Here is a 15,694-nt window from a genome sequence, read left to right on the forward strand (position 1 = left end):
AGTATCAAGGATATACATAGTTTCAAAAAAAAAACAAGTTAACCTGATAAATCTAATAAAAAATCTGATTTAAATCGATTAACGCCCTTTTGTTTCGGAAGCACATTTCTCAACTTATTGAGACAAGTTGCGAAATGTTAGGAAATCATTCCACAATATTCTTTGTTTACCTATTTGACCTTTTAGAATAAAATTTGTAAAGATATTAGACCTTCTCGTTTCGGAGCTCCTAATAGGTTTCAAAGTGGGATTTCTAAAGTATAGCATAGCAATAGAACATAGGAGCTTCTATGCATTTAATGATGGTTCTACAATCAGTAATGGCATTATTTAAAAGTCCAATAATGAATTGAAAAACCTTTGTGTAAACTAGTTAAACTTCTTCAATTGTTAAGTCTCTCACTTCTTCAGTAGTAAATCTCTAATGAGGTCCCCTTATTAATTGGACTTGATTGATCAGAACGCTAAAAAGTGACTTCCAGGTAATATAAGAATCTTGTTAGTTCAGTTACTTGTTCTTGTCTTGCAGATGATATCTGGATGTAAGATTTATTAATAATAATAAAATGAAAAAAGTTGCACAATATTATTAATCATTCTCCTATAATTTTTTTTAAGGCTCTACATGGTTCAACATGGCTTTATAGTGAGATCTATCAAGAACCACTGATGATAATATATTGATACAAAATGCAAAGTATTAAAAACTTATTTCCCTACAATCTATGTTAAATTATATGGGTCATAAGAGTAAAATTTGTAAAGATAGCAGTGCTTATTGCCTCTCTAGTCGAGGAACTTCTTGTCGTAAAAAATGACGCATAAACGCCTGGAATTAAATCATACATTCCTTGATACTAGCTTAGACAAACAGAACGGACGTCCTGCATCCCAGCAGATAATCTACAATAACGCTGTACATTTTATTTCCCTCTCACTCGTTTTGTTTTATTTTTTATACCACATCATGGATAAAACAGAGACAAAACCAATTTCAAATTGAGTGAAAAAACCGCGAGTCCTTTAGTGACAAGAAGCTTAATGTAGATGTATTAAATTTACATCAACACTATTATTGAGTTTCCACACTCCTCTAACAAGTGACGTCACACCCCATATCGCTGTACAGAGACAACTCGCGTTAATATCGAAAATCTTGAGATAAAGACAGAGAAAGATAGACACTGAGAAACCATGATCACCACGATCTGCCGCACGTCAGCCACTGCCCCAGAAATGCTTTGGCTGACGTACACGAAACAGTATTCGACATCAACTCATAGCTGAAGTGCAAGCTGTGATGTCCACATATGGGACTAACATACTCCCTCAAAATGGGTTAATGATTACCTTTTGTTTGGCTCAATAGACTCAAGGTGGTGCTAGGGAAGCCATGTTTGCTCTCAACCTAGCGTACAATCTGACTAGATCTCCAGATGCGTCACAATGTTATGTGTGTCACATGGAAAAATCAAACGGCCATGTTGAACCCGGATCCTATCGACCTTAAGTGTTAATAAATTAATTAAATTCTTCCGTAGAAGTAGTACTTACATTCACGTAAGCAGATGTCCGGGGCATCAGGGGGTCAGCACTGTTGAACTCGACCACTCTACGTCCACGCAGACCTTTCACTTGTTCATATTATAGTATCTGAGGGAGAAATAGAGTTAATGCAGGGGAAAGAGAAGAGGGAGAGGGACTAGAAGAGCTTTTGCCTACGTCCAGATCGATTTCCCTAAGCCTCAATCTCTCATGAGTCATGTCAGGGCATAAGGAATCTACTGAAGATCCGTATCTCTTTTGCTGAATACCCCTAATAACCCCTCTACAAAGTATTCGTTTGAAAAATGTAGTGACGCTAATAAGACTACCAATTAAATCTGAGTTTAATCAATTTATTTTGGGATCAGATTTGTCAAAAACCATTGATGATAATGAAATAAAACCAGTTGCAACATATTGAGAAGTGATACCACTTTAATATTTTTAAAAGAATTTAATAGATTTAATTCGCTAAGATATCAGGTCTTAAAGGTCCTCTAGTGGAAGGAGATGTTCTCGTCTTAAAGCTCATAGGAGACTTGAAAGTGAGATTTCTCTAAAACCGTTAATGATAACATATTGAAACAACTTGCAAAATGTTACAAAATCATTTTACTATATTCCGTGTTTAAATATTGGGCTTCTTGAATAAAATTTGCGAAGATATTAGACCTTCTCGTCTCGGAACTCAGTTTTCAAGTGAGATTTTTAAAAAATCATCAATGATAACAAAATTAAACAACTTGATAAATGAAATATCTTTATTAATATTTTTAATGCATAAAGTTAATATTTCTCAAAATATCAAGCATTTAAAAAAATGTATAGTAGATACATACATAGGTTGTTGGCTCTTAATGTCACAACTTTTAACGTTATTTGCAACCATTTATTTTGTATTAAGTTGTCTTTGTATATAAACATAAACTTTATAAATAAAGTTAAGCCTAACTAGTGAAAAATGGAGAGAAGGTGTAGTAGGTTAACGACCTCAAATAAAAGTAGTTTTGTTTCAGACGAGTCTAGAAACTAAAACATGAATCGGATTCGTTTAATTAAAATAAAAGTATGAAGTTTAGAAAAGTATTTTATTCAAGTTATTTTATTTATCAACAGCTTCTTCCATAAATTGAATTAAAGCAGTGACGCACATAATTTTATCATCAGCTCAAGCAGACCAACCATTAATCCCATTTAATATAATTCAGTTGCAGCACTCTTTCATGGTAGCTTCAGATTTTTTGCATATTTTTACGATGTCATTTAGGTAAATCACAAATAGGGTTGACCCCAGCACACTGCCCTAAGGCATACCGAGCACTGTAGCTTTATGTCTTTCATAACTTTCCCGTTAAATTTCGTTGATTGCACTGTGTGTGTTAAAAGTTCTTGCATACACGGAATTCTTCCAAAACCATATTTTTTTAACTTTAGAAAATCGTCGCTAAAAATAATTAGCAATTTGATCGATTGTATAGAATACTGGACGAAAGACGAAAAACATTGCACTAATCACTTGCTTATTTTCAAACGCATTTTTCCACTCAAAGAACACTGATTGTGATCTTTTCTGAAACCTGCCTGGTATCTGCGTAAAAGTTTATTTTCTTCCATGTATGTGACTACTTGTTTGTTAATAGTTGCTTCAAGGAGCTTTTCATGGAATAATGGGGCGAAATTCTTTACATTTAACAGTATTTGTTTTTTTTTATAGGGGTAACCATTGACAACTTCCAGGAATCTAGGAATGACCCAGACAGTCAACAGTCATTGATGACATACAAAAATCTATCTTTAATAACTTCAGAAAGATACATTTAAAATGTTTGTATTTATGCCATCTTCAGCAGCTTCTATGCAATTAATGATAGTTCTATGATCAGCATTTGCATCACTCGAAACCCATTACTAAATTGAGAAACTTTGTTGCAAACTTGTTTAGCTTCTTCAATGATGAAGTCTCTCAGTTCTTTAGTAAGTTTACTTTTATTTATTAAGAATTTATCAAGGTCACCCTTAAGTTTCAGCACCTGTATAAGAATAATAACCAAGAGGTCCTGCTATTAATAAGACTTGTTTTATGAGAAACCTGAAAAGTAAATGGTTCTAGTAAATATAAGAACCTTGTGAGTCCAGTATCTTGTGACGTCTTGAAGATGATATCTGGGCTTATGGTAAGATTTCTCAACATTTACTAATGATAACAATCTGAAAGAAGTCGCAAAATATTACAAAATCATTTTTGTTATAGACTATGGGAACTCCAACAATGCTTTAGAGTGAGATTTAACAAGAATCACTGATAATAATGTAATGATATAAAATGCAAAATATTTAAAACTTATTCCCTTATAATCTTTATTAATTGATTTGGGTCATAAGAATATAATTTGTGCAAATATCAGTGCATATTACCTCTCTAGTCCAGGCACTCCTTGGCTTTGAAGACAGGTTTGACAAGAACCATTGATGATGCCAAATTAAAACAACTTGGAAAATCTTAGGAAGTCATTGTACGCCAATCTCTTTAAAAAAATTGAGACATTTAATTAAAATTAGTCAAAAAATCTGACCCTATATTAATTTAAGGTAAGGAACTTGTTTTCGTTCAGTAGTTCATATTTCGTTTTTAAGAATGATTTCTCTAGAGCCATTAATGATAACATAATAAAAAAACTTGCAAAATATTAAAAATTTGTTCTCTTCTTGGAGGTCTTGTCATGCTTCAGATATCTCTTAAAACTATTGATGATACCCTAATAAAATAAGTTGCAATAAATCACCATATCATTCTTCTATTTTCTTTGTTGAAAGTCTAGAATGAATTTATTAAGATATCAGATGAGCCTCTTAGCTGTCTAATCTAGTGATAAATATTAAATGCATATGGATGCTATTCAAATTCTGAAAAAAAAAAGGATCTTTAATAATTTACCTAAGATGAATGATAAAACATGTTAATTTAAGTGTTTTCACTTTAGATAAAATAGATGACTGATAATGATATGAATGAAAAAAAAGGCAACAAATAAGACAAGAAGCAATTTATTTATTTATCAATTAAGACGTAATGCAGACAACAGCTTCTATAAACCATATCTTGGATGTTTAGTCTGGAGTTTTCCCAAAGTGCTTAAAAAGAGCAATGATTGTTCCTCTTTACGAGGGTGGCGATCGCGACTGTCCTTCTAACTTTAGACCTATAGCGTTATTGCCTACTTTAGCCAAGATAGTGGAACGGCTCGTTAAGGTGAGGATGGTTTCATTTTTAAATAGGTTTGGCCTATTGAGTTTTCAGCAGTTTGGCTTTCGTGAGTTTGTGAGCACAAATGATGCTATCTTTAGCTTTCTCGAGCACCTGTACAACCGACTTAATGTTAATGAAGTTGCAGCAGCGGTATTCTGTGACTTGTCCAAGGCATTTGACTGCGTGAGTCACAGAGTGCTGCTGATGAAACTGGAGCTCTATGGTTTCAGAGGAACTGCCCTTGAGTGGTTTCGTTCCTACTTATCAAATCGTGTCCAGGCTGTCAAATTTAATGGTGGTATCTCTAAGGAACTTAATATAAATGTGGGTGTTCCCCAAGGATCAGTACTTGGTCCTCTACTTTTTCTCATTTATGTGAACGATCTGCCACAACTGCAGGTAACTGGCAAATTTCCATATATATTTCCTTCATTATATGTTTAAATAATGAAGCCATCACCATGCCACCGTTCAGTAAGTTTTTGGGTCTTTCCATAGACAAGTTCCTTAAATTTCAAGACCATATTGTGAATGTATGTAGAAAAGTCTCATCAGGCTGCTACGCCCTAAGGGCTATTGCTATCAGTCTTAATTTCTCCATCGCCAGATCTGCATACTTCGCGATTATCGAGTCGCACCTTCGATATGGAATTTGCTTTTGGGGTTAATATAAAAATAAAAAAAAACGACTTTATTTTATACTCGGTGAGATTCAGCACAGCTGTTGCTAGCCGAGTATTCATAGCAAAAACAAAATATAAGATTTCAATAATTACAACAACGTCGAAACATACAGTAAGGTAAATTAAATATTCAAATAAATAGAAAATACAACTGAAAATTGTTCCTAAAAAATCTACTAAACAAAAAGTAAATCAAAATAAAAAATAGTCTCTAACAACACAAAATAGTCTCTAATCTACCAGACAAAAGTAAATCAAAAGCAAAAAAAATAAGGCAAAATTCTCTCCAGAATCCACAAGACAAAAACAAGTGATTAATCAAAAAAAAAAAAAAAAAAAACAATAAATAAATAAATAAAGTGATTAGTATTTAGAAAAAAGGTAACTTTTATACTTCTTTTTAAAAGTCAAAGTTGATTGATTAAACATTTTTATGTTTCCAGGCAAATGATTTAATAAATTAACAGAAGTATAGCTAAAGCAAGATTTAAAGAAGCTTCCCTTATGCCTTGGAATTTCATAATAGTCTCTATATCTAGTATCTCGGTTATGAAGGCTTGATCTAGGTGTAATTTTTGCAAATAGATAGTTTGGCGATTCAGTTTTGAGCATCCTATGAAGAAAAGAAGCAAAATGAAGCTGCTGTCTGTCCTCAATACTCAACCACTGAAGCTCCTTTAGTCTATGGCTGACGTGATCTTTTAAGCGTAGATTAAAAATAAGTCTTATGCAGGAGTTTTGTATTTTTTGTAACTTGTACTTACTACTCATATCAAGACAAGGGCCATAGACAAAGTTGCAGTAGTTGCACTGGGACAAAACCAGGGTCTCACATAACTGCTTCTTTATACCGAAGTTGAGAAAGTGCCTGCTTTTATATAAATTACGCAATGAAAAATAGGATTTTTGTTTAACCCTTGAAATATGTCTCCTAAATCTTAATTTTTCATCGAACCAAACTCCTAAGTTCTTGTACTCTGCAACCACTGGTATATCAACACCACCCATTTGAATTTTTATATTCGATTTAGCCCACCCGGTATTTGGCCCAAAGAACATTACTGCGGATTTATTGGGATTTAACTTTAAACCGTTATTATTTGAATATGTTAATATACTATTTAGCGTTTCATTAAGTCTGTCTTCAGCCGCCTTAAAATTATTTTTTGAGAATTCTGCTCCTATTTGGGTGTCATCAGCATACTGACTTAGCATACTGCATACTGGGTTCATGTTCAAATTCACTTTTTAGTTCAGTGTTTGTACTCCAGAAAAGGGCCATTAGATATCTATGTGGGGCCAAGCCTCGTGACTCATGTCGCCCGCTTTTTGTAAGTCATAATATTTTAACCCTGTGTTGTATCTTTATTTTGGAAACAGTTTGCTTAGTTTTCAGAAAATATAAACAGGAACTACACTTAGGAAGCCACTATAATACGCGACAAAATTATTTGTTGAGGCTATCCATTCCTCATTTTGAACTTGTCCGTAGCTCTACCATATATGGAAGTAGAAAGCTGTTTAATAAACTTTCACTAGAAATAAGACAACTTAAGACTGAAAAAAGCCTACGTACAAGGATGAAAATATTTCTTGCTAGTAAAGCGTACTATAGTTTAAGTGAATTTTTTAATGATTAACATTTAAGTATTTTTCAAAGTTTTAGATAATTTTATTTTATTTAAAATTAGTTTCTCGTTTTTACTCCTTTAATGTACAGTCTATTGACTTTGTCTACAACTTCTATGTTTATATTGACAATAAAACATTTTTGAGTTGAGTTGAGTTGAGTTAATCTTAATATCGCAGCTCTTTAGATCCTTGACGATAGTTAAGATAGTTAAGACTTTAACTAGAGCGATGATATCTTCAATACCAGTATTGACTATGGTGACGACGTCGTCGATAGTCTTCTCGCCATCCTGGATGAAACCTATCTAGCATTTAAGGTGATCGTCAGAAAAAGCGGTCAAAGTGTCACTCAGTCCTTGAACTTCACTCTGCAGATCTCCCAGTTGACTGACGATAGTCTTGACTTACAGCAAGGCAATGTTAAACTGATGGCGTTAGTGATGTGGTTTTGTTCTGATTCAATACAGGTGATAATAACTTTTACGTCATCGTTAGCATTAACATTCAATTCATTGATGAGCTCGAAAATTGTGTTGCTGACTGCTTCCTTGAAAGCAAGAATTTTCTCTTTGATTTCCCATTGGTTGGCTTCAAAGTTACCAGTTTAGTACTTTTTCCAAAAGTTTTTCTGTGACCTCAATGACTTTGTTGAGAACAACAACTATGACTTGTTTGAATGAAATTGCTATATACTTTGAAATTTAATATTAACAGCCAACAGAGTGACAAAGAGAGCAGCAAACACTTTGAAGTTCATGTTTTTATTTTCAATTTGACATCTGGTTCAATACCAAGTAAGCCTTAAAGAAATAGGTCAGTATTTATTTATGTATACAAAAGGTTAATCATTTTTGGTAAATAGATGAAGAAAACACTCGAGATAAGGTATTTTTATTCTAAATGATTTTTTCTCAATAGTAACAGCCATCTGTGTCAACAAATTAGTCATCGACTAGTGATTTTAGGAGATAACAACTGTAAACGTTTAAAACTATATGAAATTAATTTTTTTTCCAAATTTAGTCGACTTAACTATAAATCCATTATTCTCGAAATTAAACCTCGTGATTGTCGAACTGATAGATAATCACGTGCTCTTCATTTTTGTCTATGATGGAGATGACTCAATGTTAACCGCAACAGATACTCTTTTGAGTAGAAATCCCTTTAAAAGTGATAATTTGCCTAAAAGTTAAAATATCCTTCAATAATATTGAGGTAGTAATAGTTACTATCAATATTAAAGGTTGAACGATTATTAGCTTACGAAAATTTAAATATGGTTTTAGCTTGCATAGATCAATAGTTATTATCCAAAAACCGAGTCATCTGAAGAAGTGATTAAATGTAATAAAAAAAATATTGGAACGTCACCACATAAGTTATAGTTTATTAATAATTTTTATATTAAAAAAAGATATATACGTTTTTAAATGATTATTATGTGGATTATTACGTTTACGAAATTTTGCATCACTTAAACCCTGTATTGTCAATTCAATCAAATGTGTTTATAAATTGTAAAAATTTAAATAAAAACAATTGAGAATTTTATAAATAAATACACCTGTTTTACTAACTTGGAATTGCTTTAAAAAAATCCCTATCTTCATCACACATCAATCACAAATTGTTGTTGACCGTTGAACCCACTTATTTATTAAGAACTTAATTGTAAAATTTAATTGTAAACAGCTGCATTGTTATCTAACCCTAAAATTGAAAATTGGTTTATTTATAAATAAAAAATATTTTTTATAAAATTAAATATTTATTTAATATTGACGCAAAATATTTTTATGTATGTCTTAAGCATTTATCAAAATTTTAATTTTTACTGTAAAATTAAATACTTATAGCTTTATTTTTTACTAGCATTTATTTTAATAGGTTGTATGGTAAATTCTTATTAATACTAAAATATTTTTTTAATAATTTGCCAAAATGTTTAGTGTTCTAATTGTATTGCCTCTTGTACGTAGTAGCCCTAAACTATGGTATCTATGTCTTGTAGGCTTGTAATATATACTGTTTTAATTTAACAGAAGAGAACTACAACCCTAAAGCCCTGAAGATAAATTATTAAATAAAAGTCGAAACCTTGGCAAGACAGAAATAGTTTTTTTCAGCATTTGGCCAATTTACTATGAAACACCACATCAATTCTTCAAATTTTTATGCTCCAAGAATTAAAACTTTTATTTAACAATTTGCATAATATTTTTAACTTTTAACTTTAAATTAAAAAATGTGTATAATTTTTTCCTATTAAAAAACAAATATATTTACGTACCATTTTAAAATTTTGTTTATAACTTTAAAATATTTGCCGGATGAGTCTTAAGAATTTTACAATTTTTTGACAGCATACATAATATTTGAAATTTTTATTACTTTTTTAACATTTAAAATGTTTTTAAAACATATTTAAAGTTTAGTTTTTAAATAAAGTTTTTTAAATATTCACGTAAAAGTTTTTCAGTTTTTATTATTTTTGTTGATAATATTTTTTTTGTTTTCTTTCGTTTTTTTTAAATAAATATTTTTGTAAAACATTTTAGTATTTGTCTATTTTTCTACATCTTCTTGTGAAAAACTCTCTAAATATTCAGGTAAACATGTAAAATTTTCTCTATTATTTAGGCATGTTCAAGAAAAATCTTGAACATGAATTATGTTCTTGAATTAAAAAATTCAAAACCTTTTTATTATAAAATATTTATTAAACATTAACCCTAAATTTACAAAAAATATTATGTTTCTTTTCTTTTAAAAATTTTAAATATTTACGTACACTTTTTTTAATGTATTTGTTTGTTTAAAATATCTGCCAAGTCCATGTTAAAAGAATATTATAAAGTTAAAATGCATGTCTTCTCATTAATTTTTTTGATTTTTTGTTTGCAAAAATAATATTTATGTAAACATTTAAGATTTTTCCTATTTTTAACATGTTTGAATTAAAAAAGGTTTATTTAAAAAAAAATTAAAAAAACACGTAAAATAAATATTTTAATCCTGTTTACAAATTTAAAATATTTATTAGACATGTTCCAAGAAATTATCAACTTTATGTTTATAATATCTTGTAAAATATTTAACATTTTCTTAATTTTTTTTTTTAATAAAATATTGAGCATCTATAAATTTATATTTTTTTTTATTTAAAAAAAATTAAATTTGTCTATAATCTTTAAATTGAAAAAAAAAGTATTTGCTATTCCAAGCATTTATGAAAATATTTATTTCTTAATTCCTACTATACACAATATTTGAAATTTTCATGATGTTTTTTACATTTAAAAATGTTCCTTAAACATGTGGAAGATTTTTTTTAAATTTACAGTTTAGTTTTTGACTATTTCATTAAATATTCACTTGCAAATATTTCAATTTCCATTGAGCATTTTAAGCATTATTAAAAATATATATGAATACTTTCATTTTCTTATGTTAAATGAATAAGAACTTCATACACCTATGTATGTCTCGGAACAAGCAGTTATTTTTTTGAATAAAATGTCACTTTATCTAAATTCTTTAATTTTTTTAATTCTAAATATAAAATTAACAACATACTTTCAAGATGTGTGAAATTATATTTACTCTTTAATAAATTGATTAATAATCATAAAATGCTAACAACTAAATATTTTAGTTTTTAACAAATTAAAATAAAAATTAGTAACACGTAATGTGGCCCTTAGCTTGAATAACAGTCTGCACTTTATTGGGCATTGTACTCGAATAAATTTAAAAAAAATTGAAATTTATAGCGTAAAGAAGAATCTATCACACGAGTCTTATAAAAACTAATATCGATTTTGTGGATATATCTGGAAAAATTCATCCCAGTTCCTCTATTACACCTTGCAATTACTTCTCAAAGTCTCTTTATTTTTCCTGACTTACATATTTTAATTCAATGCTTATATCAATACTGGCAGTTTTTATTATTATTTCTTAATTATATTGAATACAGTAGTAGTAGCTATAGTCAACTCACTGAAAATTTCACGTATTCTTTCGTGTTTTCCCTTTATGGATGAAAAATAATTTCGCGCAGTTTTGGATCTGTAGATTTTCCACGTGTCATTATTGTACTTTAGTCGTAATAAAATTGACGGTTTTTAATTATTAATACTCGAAGGATACGTAATAATTATCGTTGATAATGACTACTTATTCTAACGGAAAACTTTAGAAATGTGAGGAAAATAAACCATGTTCTAATATTTAGTTTATAAATATATATATAATTAAACTATAAAAATTAATAATACAATTAAAAAAAAATGAATAAAAGAATGTCGGTAAATTGGTATTTTATTGGAAAAATATTTACTTGTTCCAACATATAGTTGTTGGGACTCGAATTTATGTAAAATATTTTATATTTGCCCTTATTGTTTTGTATATTTTCTTGTACAATACTTGTTAAATATTCAAGCTAGCTATATTTTTTTTATATACTCGTAGAATTTTGTAAAATATTCGTCACAATGATTTTACTGTTTCTTAACCATTTTATAATTTATATTTATGATCTAAAAAAAATTCAGTATATCCACATAACAGGACAACTTATTGACTACTTTTTATTAATCCTTACAGTATTTCCAGAACCCGAAAAATAAAAAAATTACCTATTTTGAGCCCCCCAATTCATCAGCGGTGCACGTGTTCATCTACGAAAAACCCCAACATTCGGCCTTTATTTAATATTGCTTATAGAGCTGCGCCCCCCGGGAACCCCGCTACAAAAGCGAGACAAACAAACAGGGATCGCCAAATTAATTTAGAAGTTCCTGCAGGTATTTTCGGGATAGACTTTGCCCGAAATGCGCCGTCGGCTCTCGTTTATTTCGACTTTTGGGGGTAAGAAGATTGACTTTAATTCAATTTAAATTGCGAAATTGTTTTTGTTTTGGGCTTGTTTGGTTTTTGATTCGTTGTTTTTCAACAGTATCGGGTGACGGTCTTTGATCAGTATAGAGAATATCGATGAAAAGTTAACTATCACAGTAATGAACTTTCAGAACATGTCTTCAATGGTATTGGACTTGGAGTTTAAATAGTCTTTACTATTATATTAGCATTGGCTATTATCAACCAATTAAAGTTTATTTTACTTCTCTAGCTTACGTTGATTAAAAGTTATTAACCAGGAGCTTTGAGCTTAACCCTCCAAAAAAATATTGCTGTGGAGCAAGCTTCAAATGGGTATATGTAATAAACCAATGAAAAAATTATGTAGATTCTTATATGTAGTTACTAACTCTTTATCTTTGACTATGATACTGATGACTCTCAGTTCACGAGAAAAAAAGTTATTAGTAATTTATGTCTCTTCCAAATGTTTGTCTAAACTTACGACTCTTTAAAGAGCTCTCTCCGGAATACATAAGGAATTCAATAATTAAAATAACTACAGAAAAATTTATTCAAAACATGCTTTTTCCTAACCTAAAATACATGTTGCAATATCATTAAAAGGCTGCTGCAAATCCTTAACAATTGCAACCGGTACTTTCAGAGAACACTCAAGAACATGAGTTGCAATCTTCGTAGTTATCGCGTCCAGCTTCACTTTATCAGCTGCTAAAGCTGCAGTCAACTTGGCATAAGTAACAGCTTGACTGGCTTCAAAAGCTGCCAAACAAATCGCTTCCAGACTCTTACAGTTTTTCAAAGTGGTCACTTGTTTTTGAACTTCTGTGACGAATCCTTGCCACTCTTCCAGGATTTCTTTGATCGTTCCCAGGGTTGCCGATCCGTTGATTAAGCAACTTCCGAAGTCATTTGCGACGCTGAGGACGGCGGCGTTGCTGACGTTTTTTTCGGATAACATACAGTCGATAATGGTGCCTCCTGCTGTGTTGCTGTTGTTCCTGAAGGATTCCAGCAGTTTCCATTGCAAGTTACACGCTGAGTTAGTTACATTGAGGATCTCGGCAAGTAGGGCAGCTTCGATGGCTTCTTTTGAGTTGTCCACGTAGTCTACAGCTTCTACAGCTTTTTCCAGGACGTTGCCGGTGACGTTGAGGACGGCATTGTAGACTGTTACGATGAGATCTCTAACGTCGATGCTGGCTTCTAGGGCAGGAGTTGCCTGAAGAAGAGAAGATTAAATTGGATGATGAACTCTTGTTTGATTAAAACATATTGAAATTATTTATCATATTTTATATTAAGATGGCGATGTGGGTTGGAAACGAATTATTATTGGAATTGGTGAAGGAGCCAAACAGGCGATTTTCCGATAAGAATGAATAATTAGCTTTATAGGCTACCGAAGAAATTTTTTAAATCGCTTTAGCGGTTTCGCAGTTACAGAGGTTCTTATTTTAAGATTGGCGAAGGAGCCAGATAAATAAATTTTTCGTGTGTTTAGAGATATTTAAAAGGTTTTTTTTTGCTAATGATGAGTACCCAATAGTACTGAAATATGTTGAATGAAAGTTATAAATTACGTAAATGATTTTGGGGTTATTGAGGCCTCAACGATTAGGACAAACTTGTGAAAGTTCAAACCAATAATTTTTAAAAAATACGTAAGTTACTATTTAAAACTAAAGAATCATTTTTAAAATTGCTTAAAGAGTTTAAGATTTATAGAGGTTTTGATATTAAAATTGGCGAAGGAGCCAAATAATTAAATTTTGGATTGCTTCTAACTTTTGTATTTTTAGAGAGATCTGATAAGTTTTTTTTTCCCAATTATGAGTACCAGATGTTGGTAGTAACATTGACGGTGATCAAATGATGAGTTGTACCTAACTAGCTAAGATATTTTCAGAGTACGAGCTGTTCTTTGATTTGATTGATTGAATTATACTATTCAATTAACTATTAATATCTATATTAATTTCCTCAGGATTATCAATATTCTTATCCTCAACTGTCTCAGACAAAGTACTGACTTGCACATTTGGGACCTGCATACATTTTGAGTTGCAAGGGTTCAAGTTGCTCTTTGCTAAATTAACAAAAATCAGATTTTTGCTGAATCAAATATGAAATTACATAAGGGCTATTGAGTTTTTTAAAAAATATACATATTTCTGTTTAAAATACAAAAATAATTTTTAAAATCGCTCTATTGGTAAAGGAGTTATAGAGGTTTATATATTAGAATTGGCGAAGGAGCCAGATTAATAAATCTTGAATTGCTTCCAACTTCCGTGTTTTTAAAAAGATTTAAGATTTTTTTTCATCGTAAGTGATTAGTGATCGGTACTAAATCATGGTTGATAAAAGTTAAAAATGACATAAGATATCTAAGAATTATTGATGCTTTCACATATAGAAAAAAATTATTAATTATAGTAAATTAGTAAATTTCAAGCCGATGTTTTCCTAACAATACGTGAATTGTTCTTCAAAACACAAAAATAATTTTTAAAATCTCTCAATTGGTAAAGGAGTTGTAGAGGTTTCAAAATTAAAATTGGTGAAGGAGCCAGATAAATTTGAAACGCTTATAACTCCCTAGTTTTCAGAGATATTTAAAAGGTTTTTTTGCTGACGATGAGGATCAAATGGTATTAAAACATACTGAAAAAAAGTTAAAAAGTACATAAGGTTTCTGTGTGACATTGAGGTTCAAATGTATAACAGGAGTTCCAATATATATGAAGGAGCCTGATTACTACATTAATATTAATAAAGCAAAATAAAGCATACTAAATAAAAGTTAAAAATTACATAAAATTTCTGAGTGATATTGAGGCTACCATCCGTAGCAAAAGCTTGTAAAATTTTAATTTTGTTTTTTTTTTTTAAACACGTAGATTGCTTTCTAATGCTCAGAAATAATTTTTAAAATCGCTTAAGTAGTTTAGGAGTTTAAGAGATTCATATATTTAAATTGGCGAAGGAGCCAGATTACTACTTTTTGAAATGCTTCTAACTTCGGCGTTTTTAAAGATATTATCAAGGTTTTTTTTTCGCTTATGATGAGTACCAACTTATACCAAAATGTGCTGAATAAAAATTAAATACTACATATGATCTCTAGGGGTTATTGAGACTGCAACATTTTTAAAATAATTTCAAGCGAATATTATTCTAAAAATACGTAAATTGCTCTTTAAAAAACAAGAATTATTTTTAGAATAGCTTCAGTAGCTTAGGAGTTTAGGAGATCTATATATTAAAATTGGTGAAGGAGCTGGATTAATAAATTTTAAAACGCTTATAACTTCCTAGTTTTCAGAGATATTTAAAAGGTTTTTTTTGCTGACGATGAGTATCAAATGGTAATAAAACATACTGAATAAATATTACATGCAGTCTCTAAGGGTTATAGAAGCTGCAACGTCTAGGAAAAAAATTTTGAAATTCCAGGCAAATGTTTTTATAGATATACATAAATTCCTCTATGAAACCTAAAAATAATGTTTATAATCGCTCAAGTGGTTTAAGGATTATAGAGGTTTACATATTAGAATTGGCGAAGGAACCAGATTAATAAATTTTGAAATGCTTCTAACTTCTATATTTTTAGAGAAATTATCAATATCAAATGGTAAGTATCAAATGGTACTAAAACATACTGAGTAACAGCTAAATATTACTAAGGGCT

The 15,694-nt window shown here is 30.3% G+C and overlaps 2 protein-coding genes across 3 annotated transcripts in view; one reads left to right on the forward strand and one right to left on the reverse strand.

Annotated features, from left to right (window-relative positions):
• The window catches only part of LOC126733928 (chondroitin sulfate N-acetylgalactosaminyltransferase 2), a 259,068-nt gene that overhangs the window by 197,366 nt on the left and 46,008 nt on the right, over positions 1–15,694 (forward strand). The window lies entirely within an intron of this gene.
• Positions 12,527–15,694, reverse strand: part of LOC126733934 (uncharacterized) — a 5,127-nt gene continuing 1,959 nt past the window's right edge. The window contains exon 2 of the mRNA XM_050437421.1: positions 12,527–13,219. Coding sequence (XP_050293378.1) covers positions 12,569–13,219 — 651 coding nt within the window. The 3' untranslated portion in view covers positions 12,527–12,568. The remainder of the gene's footprint in view (positions 13,220–15,694) is intronic.

This window comes from Anthonomus grandis, chromosome 3 (assembly GCF_022605725.1).
Source record: "Anthonomus grandis grandis chromosome 3, icAntGran1.3, whole genome shotgun sequence".
In the NCBI taxonomy this organism is placed as follows: domain Eukaryota; kingdom Metazoa; phylum Arthropoda; class Insecta; order Coleoptera; family Curculionidae; genus Anthonomus; species Anthonomus grandis.